The following is a 12,240-nucleotide window of genomic DNA, read 5'->3' as shown; positions in this document are numbered from 1 at the left end:
AATGTGCTGGAACATGTTGAGGTTAAAAGGCAGTGTTAGAATTTTGAAAATATTAGACAAGTCTCAAGGGCCATGCCTTAGGTTACTATGCAAAGCAAGGAAAAGACTACTGCACCACTGACAATGATCTTTGTGTCCTCACTGGCCAAAGGAGCAGTACCAGAAGATTGGAGAGTGTCAAATGTTATTCCTTTGTTCAAGAAAGGTAATAAGGACAATCCTAGGATTATAGGCCAGTAAGCCTGGCAGCAGTGGTGGACAAATTATTGGAAAGGATTCTTAGAGAAAGTATATCAGCATTTGGAGAAGCATTGCTTGAACAGAGATAGTCAGCATGGCTTTGTGAGGGACAGGTCATGCCTTACGAGCCTGATAAACTTTTTTGAGAAAATGACAAAACAAAAAGATGAAGGTAGAGTAGTGGGTGTGGTGTATATGAATTTTTGTAAGGCAATTGTCAAGGTTCCCCGTGACAAACTCATTCTAAATAGGAGGTATGGGATCTAGGGAGGCTTGGCTGCGTGGATCTGGAATTGGCTTGATAGAAGGTGGAGCATGTTGAGCCGGGAGATCCATGACTAGTGGCATTCTGCAGGGAAATATTCTGCAATCCCTGCTCTTTGTGATTTTTACAATAACTTAGATAATGAATTGAAAAGGTGTGTCAGTAAGTTTAGATGACATGAGGATTGGTGGTGTTGTGGATAGTGCAGGTTAACGCATGTCACAACGGGAGACTGACAGGATGCGGAGCTGAGCTGAAAAGTGGTAGATAGAGTTCAGTCTTGAAGAGTGTTAAGTGATACAATTTGGAAGGTTGAACTTGATTGCAGAGAACAAAGTTAATGGCAGGATTCTCAGTAGTGTGGAGAAACAGAAATCTTGGGGTCCAAGTCCACAGATCCCTCAAAATTGCTGCAAAGTCAATAGGGTGGTGAAGAAAGTATATGGTGTATTGGCTTTTACTGGTCAAGGGATTGAGTTCAAGAGCCACGAGGTAATGTTGCAGCTCCGTAGAACTCTGGTTGGACCACACTTGTTCAGTTCTGGTCCTCTCATTATAGGAAGGATAAGTAAACTTTAGGAAAAGTGCAGAGGAGGTTTACCAGGATGTTGCCTGGATCAGAGAGCATGTCTTATGAGGCAAGTTTGAGTGAGCTAGGGCCACTCTCTTTAAAGTGAAGGAGGATGACAGAGAGGACATACTTTTAAGGTCATTGGAGGAAGGCACATAGTGGTGAGCGCATGGAGCACACCGCCAGAGTGGCGATAGAGGCAGATACATTAGGTACATTTAAGAAACTCTTAGATAAGCATATAGATAAAAAAAATGGAGATCTATCTGGGAGGGAAGGGCTAGATTGATCTTAGAGAAGATTCAAAAGTCAGCAAAATATTGTGGGCCAAAGGGCCTAAATTGTTCTGAAATGTTCCCAAAACAAACTGTTGAGGTCATTTAGCCTCATCATCAGAACTTTTAATTAAGTGCCATGATCCTCCTTGGCTGATGGTAAGAAAGGTCCTTCCTTCTTGTCAGGCATCTCCAGCGCAGCCAGTCTCAGCATCGTTACACTATCAAGCTGAACGGGATCCAACCATCAGACTCTGAACCAGAGTGGAAAAATTCACTCACCCCCAACACTGAGCTGATTCCACAACCTATGGACTTATTTTCAAGGATTCTGCAACTCATGTTGTCAATATTATTTCTTAATATATTATTTTGTTTTTATTTTTGTATTTGCACAATTTTGTACATTGGTTGCTTGTCCATCATTGATTCTATTATGTTTCTTTGTATTTACTGTGAATGTCTACAAGCAAACAAATCTTAAGGCAGTATATGTGACTTATACAGTATGTACTTTGATAACAAATTTAGTTTGAATTTTGAGTTAGGAAAGAGAAAGTTATCCACCTACTTTTGAAATACCCATTCACAAAGAAAATCTGGATAAAGATTCAGAGGCCTTTGTCAAAGCTTATCTCCAACAATTCAGAATCAAGTTTGTTATCCCCGGCACGTGTCGTGAAATTTGTTAATTTAGCAGCAGCAGTACAATGCAATACATAATAACATAGAAAGATAAAAAGTAATAAGTATATAAATGTATATTGAATAGATTAAAAAGAACAAAACCATAAGTGATATATATATTTTAAAAAGTGAAGTAGCGTTCATGGGTTTAATGTCCATTTAGAAATCATATGACACAGAGGGGAAGAAGCTGTTCCTGAATCACTGAGTATGCGCCTTCAGACTTCTGTACTTCCTTCCTGAAGGTAACAATGAGAAGAGGACTTGCCCTGGGTGATGGGGGTCCTTAATAATGGATGTCACCTTTCTGATGCACTGGTCCCTGAAGATTTCTTAGATATTACAGAGTCTAGTACCCAAGATGGAGCTGACTAATTTTACAACTCCTGTAGCATCTTTCGGCCCTGTGCAGTAGCCCCACCCACCCCCACCATACAAGACAATGATGCAGCCTATCAAAATGCTCTCCATGGTACATCTATAGAAGTTTGAGTGTTTTAGTAGACAAACCAAATCTCTTCAAACTCCTAATGAACTATAGCTGCTGTCTTGCGTTCTTAAGAACTGCATTGATGTGTTGGGACCAGGTTAAATCCTCAGAGACCTTAGAACATAGAATAGTACAGCACAGTACAGGCCCTTCGGCCCACAATGTTGTGCCGACCCTCAAACCCTGCCTCCCATATAAGCCCCCACCTTAAATTCCTCCATATACCTGTCTAGTAGTCTCTTAAACTTCACTAGTGTATCTGCCTCCACCACTGACTCAGGCAGTGCATTCCACGCACCAACCACTCTCTGAGTAAAAAACCTTCCTCTAATATCCCCCTTGAACTTCCCACCCCTTACTTTAAAGCCATGTCCTCTTGTATTGAGCAGTGGTGCCCTGGGGAAGAGGCGCTGGCTATCCACTCTATCTATTCCTCTTATTATCTTGTACACCTCTATCATGTCTCCTTTCATCCTCCTTCTCTCCAAAGGGTAAAGCCCTAGCTCCCTTAATCTCTGATCATAATGCATACTTTCTAAACCAGGCAGCATCCTGGTAAATCTCCTCTGTACCCTTTCCAATGCTTCCACATCCTTCCTATAGTGACCTTGACACCCAGAAACTTGAAATTGCTAACTCTCTCCACTTCTGATCCTTCTATGAGGAATGGTTTGGGTTCCTTTGTCTTACCCTTCCTGATCCACAATCAGCTCTTTCATCTTACTGACATTGAGTACAAGGTTATTACTGTGACACCACTCAACTAGCAGGTATATCTTGCTCCTGTACACCCTTTCATCTCCATCTGAGATTCTGCTGACAATGGTTGTAACATCAGCAAATTTATAGATGGTATTTGAGTTATACCTAGTCACAAAATCATGGGTATAGAGGGAGTAGAGCAGTGGGCTAAGCATACACCCCTGAGCTGCGCCAGTGTTGATCATCAGCGAGGAGAGGATAATATTACCAATCCACACAGACTGTGGTCTTCTGGTTAGGAAGTCGAGGATCCTATTGCAGAGGGAGGTATAGAAGCCCAGGTTCTGTAGCTTATTGATCAGAACTGTGGGAATGATGGTGTTTACTATTGAGCTTTAGTCAACGAAAGCATCCTGACATATGTGTTTGTATTGTCCAGGTGATCCAAGGCCATGTGAAAAGCAACTGAGATTGTACCTGCCATAGAGCTATTGTGGCAACAGGCAAATTGCAGCGGGTCCAGGTCCTTGCTGAGGCAGGAGTTCATTCTAGCCGTGACCAACCTCTCAAAGCTTTTCATCACTGTAGATGTAAATGCTACTGGGCGATTGTCATTAAGACAGCTAACACTGCTCTTCATAGGCACTGGTATAATTGTTGCCTTTTTGAAGTAGGCGGGAACTTCCGACCATAGCTGTGAGAGGTTGAAAACATGCTTGAACACTCTCACCAGTTGATTGGCACAAGTTTTCAGAGCCTTATCAAATACTGCATTGGGGCTGTTATCTTGTGAGGATTCATCGTCCTGCAAGACAGCCTAACGTCAGCGTCCCAGACAGAGATCACAGGGTCACCAGGTATCTTCACAGCTGTAGTTATATTCTCCCTTTCAAAGTGGGCATAGAAGGTGCTGACTCAGCTGGTAGTAAAGCATCACTGCCATTCATGTTATTGGGTTTTGTTTTGTAGGAAGTAAACCCTGCCAGAGTTACTGTACATCTGATGTCACTTGGCATTGTCTCACTCTTGAAATAGCCCTCTGCAAGTCATGCCTGGTTTTCTTGTACTGACCTGACTCACCAGACTTAAATGCCACAGGTCTAGCCTTCAGTAGATGACAAACCTCCTGGTTCATCCACAGCTTTTGGATTGGAAATGTACAACAAGTTTTCATAGACACATACTCATCCACACAGGTTTTAATGAAGTTGGTAACACTGTGGCATACTCATCCAGATTTGAAGATGAATCCCTGAATACAGTCCAGTCCACTGATTCAAAGCAGTCCTGTAAGCACTCCCGGGCTTCCCTTGTCCATACCTTCTTGGTCCTCACTACTGGGCTGCAGTCTTCAGTCTCTGCCTATACTCAGAGAGTAGAAGTGCAGCCAGGTGATCAGACTTTCCAAAGTGAGGGTGTGGAATAGCACGGTGGGCATTCTTGATGGTGGTATAACAGTGGTCTAGTGTGTTTTTTTTTCTCTGGTACTACAAATAATTTGTTCATGGTGATTATTTAAGTGACTTTCTCAGGCAGACCTGGTTAAAATACCCCAAAATGATGGTGAGGGCATCAAGGTATGCTGTTTTGTGCATATTAATCCCATTGCTCAGATCATCTAGAGCCTGTTTAACATTGGCCTGAGGTGAAATATACACCTCTACCAAAATGATTGCAGAAATCTCCCACCACAGGTAAAATGGATGACATTTAATTGTGAGATATTCCTAGTCTGGTGAGCAGAATTGGGACAACACTGACATATTTGTGCACCACGAGGAGTTAATCATGAGGCATACACCTCCACCTCTGGTTTTGAGAGACTAGATAGTCCTGTCCTGACGATGTATAGTGAACCCGTCAATCTGAATCTCTGCATCCAGTATGGAAGGGGTTAACTGGGATTCTGTGGAACAAAGGCTACACGCGATCCTAATATCCCTCTAATTTAGCACCCTAGCTCTGACATCTTAGATTTTATTTATTAGAGACTGTACGTTTGCCAGCAAGATGGTCAGTACTGGGAGTCTAAAACCAGTTTTCTTAAACGCAGCTGTATCCCTGACCTGCAGCCATGTTTCCTATGAGGGATCCAGCAGGAAGTATGGTCACAGTTAGCATTGTTTCTCTCAGTTTTAAGCAGCAATAGTTTACTTAATCGCATTGAGACATCTTTATTAACTGTACAGACCTTGGAAACAGCTGTGATTCTCAGCTGTATCAGGCCGAAATGGCAATATTTAATCATATCCATTGGCCTCTGCCACATATTTAATCATATCCATTTCCAAGGTGCCCTGGAAGTGCTTCAAGGACTATGCACCATGTGTTGTTTTCAGGGATATAATTAGATAAACATGAAAAGCTGTTGGAAGATCATTAACGGTGTAAGTTCCCCCAATTCTGCTGAAACCTTCTGTATTTTCCTGGGTACGAAGCTATCTATAACTTAATGTTGCATATTCCATGACTGAACATTAGATACTGTGGTAAATTATAAAGCCTAGTGCTGCCACCACAGAAGTTCAAGACTTATAAACCCTCCTGCGATTGCACACTAAGGAGCTATAGCCAATGTAAAAATAAATCTTTGGGTGGCCTAACTAGTAGAGGATTATAGTACCTATAACTAGGGTGTAATCCTGAACTTGGGTACTACTTATGCAGTGTTGACAGTTTCTCTCTGACCATAAATGTTTCCAACAGCTGGTTCAGTTTTCTTCCACATCCCAAAGATGTGTGGTTTGGTAGATAAATTAGCCACCGTAAATCACCCATTGTGCACAGGTGAATTGTGGAATCTGGATGTGGGGGAGGGAGAAGATTTGATTAGAATGTGAGGAGAATAAAATGTGGGATTATTGAAGGAATAGTGTAAATGGTATTTTGTAGCACTGGCTTCGTGGGCTGAAGATTCCATTCTGTATTTTTCTATGACAATGAATGTTTGCAGAAGGAATGTAGCAAACGGAAAATTAATGACATGCTGATGTGATATAAATGAAACAATGTAGATTGTATTGAGAAAGGTCATATACAAGAGTACTCCATTTTATACACATATGTGAATTTGAAACGTAAAGTAATATTTCTGAAAAAAATCAAGGTCACAGAATTCTTACATTAGGAACATTACTAATTTGATGAATTAGTAAAAGGCTAACAACAGCTATAAAGTAAAAAAAAACTAAAATGCTAGAGATGTTGGAAATCTGAAACATGACGAAAAAATGCCAGAAAGGTCAATCATCAGTGATTTTTCTGATGAAAAGTCATCAGAAAGGTCATCAACCTGACAGACTGTCTATTTCTCTTGTTACAGGTGCTAGCTGACCTGCTGTGCCATAAATTCAGTCTGGGTACCAACTGCAAATAACAAATGGAAGAGATAAGTGATTAGAATTTTTAAAAAAATGTTCAACATACAGTGAAGATGATTTAATTATTATTAATTGTCAACAATAGACGGAGCACAACTACTGAAGGTGGATGATAACATTTCTTCCCACTTCTATTTTCAGGCAAACAGATCAAAGGAATAATAAAAATTTAATGAGATAGTTTTAGAACTTCTCCTGATTTGTAGCTAATAAAGATTTTTAAAAATGTAACCTACCTCAACGAAAACACCAACATATGGTATAGATCCTTCATCATACTTTACAAAGAAAAATTCAGGATTTGTTTTCCATACTCCCAACCATGTACTTCTTGCATGTAGCTTTTCAGTGAGGTACTTGTTCATAGCTTCATCTGCTTCTTCTGCCTTTGTAGAAATCACAAATGCAATGCTTTAAGATTGTTTTATTGCACATAAATGCAATCTATTTAATATGGAGGCATAAACAGCTTAAGAATAGGTCCTCCTGCCCAAATTGTCCAGGCCAACCAAATTACCCACCCAAGCTCATCCCATTTACCTGCATTTGGCCCATAACCATCTCAACCTCTTCCACCCTTGTACATGTCCAAATGTCCTTTAGATACTGTAACTGTATCTGCCTCCAACACTTCCTTCAGCACCATATTCCAAGTAACCAACACCCTTTGCTTGAACCCTCAGATTCCCTTTAAATTTTTACCCTCCCTCCTTAGAAGATGTTACTAGTGAACAATGCTACCAAAGGTGACATCCTCAAGACAGTTCACGAAGCAACTCCTTCTACTTCTTTTTATTTCAAATGTGGTTCTGCTAATGTTGGAGCCTCTTATCTACATTCTGGTGGTGTTTTCTGGCCCTTTGCTGTCTCTGAGAAAGTTCCATGAGGCTGTGAGCAAAGCATGCGGCATGAAGGCCAGGAAGCCAGGAGACGGCGTGAGCCCATGATCGATTCCATCTCTACCCAATTAAAGCACCAAAGAAGATTGAAATCATTAAGGTACGCATGGAGGGCGAGCGAGTGTTTAGCACCATCTACTAGACTCTTATTCGCTGTTGCTGGAGGTGTCTGCACGTGGCAGTCTCTCTCTCTCTCTTTCCCACTCTTGGTTGCTCCTCTCAAGGGAAGGGCATTGTGTTCGAGTGAGCTCTCTCTCCCTCGATGCTGTTGGAGGATGGTGCTGGAGCAAGATTTGATTGCTGCAGTTTGTAGATTTAGATTCTAATTCACGTTTATGTGTTCTAGTTCTGGTCGCTTCCTTTTTTGTTGCTACTTTTTGAGCAATTTTTTGAATCGGACAGCCTTCAGATAACGATCACTGAGCTGAACTGAAATATGCCTCTTGATTGTGTGCTTTATATTGTGCTTTTGCTCAGTTTTTTTTTGTTAGTTTGCATGATTTTTCTTTGTGTGCAGTGGGAAGGGGGTTAGATGTTTTTCTTTGAACATGGCTGGTTGCATAGCTCTTTGTTTCATGGCTGTCTGTGGAGAAGATGAATTTCAGGGTTGTATGCTGCATAAATACTTTAATAATAAATGTACTTAGTATCTTTGAAGGCTATACTCTTGTTTCAGACTTCTCTACAATGGGAAAATGACTGTGACTACCTAAATGGTCTCTGCCCCTCACGATTTTATAAATATTTTCATCAATTCTCAGCCGCCTTTTCTCCAGGGAAAACAGTTCCAGTTTATCCAGTCTCTCCTTGGTGCTCTGATCTTAGCAGCATTCTTGTTCAACTTTTCTACACACTCTCTAGCTTAATCATATCCTTTCTGTAGCATGGCAACCACACTGCACTCATTATTTCAGGTATGGTCTCACCAATGCCTTGTACAGCTGTAACACGATGGCCCAACACCAGTACAAAGTGCCCCAACGAATGAAGACAAGCATACTGTATACCTCCTTCATCACTATGTTTATCTGTGTTGTCTCTTTCTGGGAACTATGCCCTGTCATTTACTGTGCATGTCCTGACCTGGTTTACTTCCAAAATGCATCACTTTCAATTGTCCGAGGTAAATTTCATTTGTCATTTCTTTGCTTAGTTTTCTAATTGATAAAAATTCTGGTGCAACCTGAGACAATTTTCTCCAGCGTCCAATATCCCACTAATTTTGGTGTCATCTGCAAAGTTACTAAGTCTTAGATTTGAGTTATGCTATAACAAGCCCTTCAGCCCAACTCATCCTTGGCAACCAAAAGGCCCATCTAAGATTTCCATTTCCCTCATTTGACCCACATCCCTTTAAAACATTTCCGGCCATTAAACACTTCCTCTGGCAGTTCAGTCTATATGTATAACACCCTCTATGAGGAAAAGTTGCACCCCAGGTTCCCATTAAATTTTTCCCCACTTATCTTAAACCTATGCTCGAGTTTTGATTTCTCCAACTTTAAGAAGAAAATGTACATTCATCCGAACTACACTCTTTATCCCTAGTCTCTCATCCCTCAGTCTCTTATTCTCCAAGGAATTAAATACCAACCTGCCTAACCTATTCCCTATAACCCGGTCCTTTGAGCCCTGGCAACATACTTGTAGATCTTCTTCAAAGTTCAAAGTAAATTTATTATCAAAATATATACAGTATGTGTTACTATAGACAACGTTGAGATTCATTTTCTTGCAAGCAATCACAGTAAATACAAGAAACACAATAGAATCATCACTGAACAGTGCTACATGAACTATTCCTATAACTCACTTTCATAGACTCTTCATCTCATAGTCTTGATATTTACTGCTTATCATTTCTTAATTTTTATCATAGCATCTGCAGAAGAGAGTAAACAGTCAAAGTTTCAGACCAACACCCTTCATTCTCCAGTCCTGATGAAGGGTCTTGCCTGAAATGTCTACTGTTTACTCTTTTCCATAGATGTTGCCAGGCCTGCCAAGTTCCTCAAGCATTTTGCCTGCGTTGCTTGGATTTCCAGCATCTGCAGATTTTCTCTTGTTCATAACAGTACCAGCGACCCTTGTTCAGGTCGTGCCACTGAACTCCTCCAGATGCCCTGGTTTCCCTCCATAGTCCAAAGACATACTGGTTGGTAGATTAATTGGTCTTTGTAAATTGCCCCGTGTTTCAGCTATGCACCTCTATATTCTTCGATCTCACGTTCTTTTTCTGGCCTCAGCATAACTCACCCCAGTCCATTGCCTCACATTATCATACCAAGTGGTTCGCTGCCTTCCTCTTTCCTTCTATCATCCCTTCCAATAACAATTTCTGCAGTCCACCACTTCTTAACAAGTGCCCGGCATATTCTAGCTTCCTTTTCTGCACATTCTTCAGCAACTCCTTTTCTCTCCTCGCTTTCTTCAACACTTCCATATTACTGATCTTCATCACTCATCTAATTTTCTGCATTCTCCTTAAACACTATATTTCAAATGCCTCCAGTGGTCGTTGCGCTTCCTTGCATAAGGTCCACGATTCGACTCCATACAACAGACTGCTCCAGACGTAGCATTTCCAATTCTACAACACAGCCCAAAGGTCCAACCTCTTGCCACACAGTATGTCACTCAGGCTCCAGAACATTGATCTTGCAATCTCAATTCTTTGTCTAATTTCTGTATCACATTTCCCATCCTCTGTGACCATCTGTCCCAAGTACACAAACTTCTTGACTTGCTCTATGCCTACGCCGTTAATTTTGATACTGATTTTGGGGACTTCTCTCTTCCATAATACTACCATCATCTTCGTCTTTGCAGCATTTATTTTCATTCCAAATTGTTCTCCTTCAGCATTTATCTTATCTACTATTCTGAGTAACTCGTCCTCAGTCTCAGCTAACAACACTGAATCGTCTGCATACCTCAAGTTGTTCACCGTCACTCCACCAATTTGGACACCAGCTTCATCGTTCAACACCCTGAAGATTACCTCTGAGTAAATGTTAAATAATAAAGGGGAGATAATGCAGCCCTGGTGAACCCCTTTTTGGATCTCAACTTCCAGTGAATTCCCACCATTAGTTCTTATTACTGCCTTTTGATGCCAGTACAGACTTGTAATCAGTCAAACATCTTTCCCATCCAGCCCCAATGAGTTCAGGCAATTGACCAGCTGTTCATGATTGACTCGGTCAAAAGCTTTTTCGTAATCCAGGAAGCACATGTAAATGTCTTTTTTTTCTAGATCTCATTCCACAATCATTCGCAAATTGAAAATCCCTCCACGGGTACCCTTACCCGGTATAAATCCGCCCTGGCACTCATTAAGAACTGTCCTTTTAATTCCACTTAGAAGTATTAATAACAAGATCTTGGAGGCATGACTTATAATACTTAATGCTAAAGTTTCAGCAATTCATGAGAAACTCTGACACTACAAAATTTGTTGGCCACTTTCCTGTTGAGTAGATTGTATTGGAAAATAAAAAATAAATACTCAATAAATTGAAGAATCCTTGAAAATGAGTTCATAGGTTCTGGGAACAGTTCAGTAATGGGGTGAAGAGGCAATTCAAGAGCCTGCTAGTTGAGAGATAATAACGGTTCCTGAACCTGGAGGTATTGGTCCTGAGGTTCCTGTGCCTTCTCCCTGATGGCAGCAGTGAGAAGCGAGCTTAACCTGAATGAAGGGAGTTTTTGATGATGGTTGATGCTTTCTTGCAACAGTGCTCTGTATAGGTGTGCTCAATGGTAGGGAGAGTTTTATCTGTGATGGGTCATATTCACTACTTTTTACCGGGCTTTCTGTTGAAGGGCAACATTTGAACATCCTCATTAATCCTTTTCTGCTCTCCTTCCAGTTTAATGGCAGGGTGACTGAAACTGAACACCATACACCAAGTGATAGCTCATCAACATCTAATTCAACTGCAACATAACAACTCAATATCCCCTCTCAATGCCTTGATTGATAAAGGGCAGTATACCAGAAGTCTTCTTCACTGCCCTGTTTACCCGTGACATCACCTTCAAGGAACAACATACTTGTATTCCTCGGTTCCTCAGTTTGACAACATTCTACACATTCACTGAACGTCGTACCCTAATTTGACTTCCCAAAATGCAACACATTGCACTTAGCTGTTTTAAACTCATTTGCTGATCCTTAGCCCACTTACCCAGCTAAAGTACCGTAAATCCCACTAGAATTGTTGATAACATTCATTGTCTGTGATAGCACATATTTGGTGTTATGTATATAATACTAACCAAGGCTAGAATATACTAACTAATTAGTCCTTGTACATTCTTGTACATATTGTTGATATAAATAACAATGGGTTCAGCACCAATCCCTTAGGCATACCATCAGTCACAAGCCTCCAGCCTTAAAAAGAATCCTCCAGCAGCATCCTTTGCTCTCTGTTATTAAGTCAATTCTGTATCCTGGGTCCCATGTGATCCAGCCTTCCCGATCAGCCTACAATGCAGAATCTTATAAAAGGCTTTGCTAACATCCCTATAGGCAGTGTCAATTGTCCTACCCAATTTATCTTCATGGTTTCTTGTTGGAAAAACTCAAATTTGAGGGTCATGATCTCCCTTGCACTGCTAACTATCATCCCATCTGCCCCCTATGTAACTTATCTAGCATCAACATTCTGCTTACTGGTCTATAGTCCACAGGATTTTTTTGCAGCCCCTTCTTAAGATAAGGCA

General features: G+C 40.9%; 1 protein-coding gene across 1 annotated transcript in view; it reads right to left on the bottom strand.

The window, feature by feature from the left end:
- The window catches only part of LOC140206233 (testicular spindle-associated protein SHCBP1L-like), a 128,828-nt gene that overhangs the window by 93,686 nt on the left and 22,902 nt on the right, over positions 1–12,240 (bottom strand). Inside the window, exon 2 of the mRNA XM_072274551.1 lies at positions 6,847–6,996. Within this exon, the coding sequence (XP_072130652.1) occupies positions 6,847–6,996 (150 nt within the window). The remainder of the gene's footprint in view (positions 1–6,846; positions 6,997–12,240) is intronic.

Source organism: Mobula birostris, chromosome 12, assembly GCF_030028105.1.
Source record: "Mobula birostris isolate sMobBir1 chromosome 12, sMobBir1.hap1, whole genome shotgun sequence".
Taxonomy (NCBI): domain Eukaryota; kingdom Metazoa; phylum Chordata; class Chondrichthyes; order Myliobatiformes; family Myliobatidae; genus Mobula; species Mobula birostris.
The sequence above is the reverse complement of the archived record's forward strand: the minus strand, read 5'-3'. Positions and strand labels throughout refer to the sequence as shown.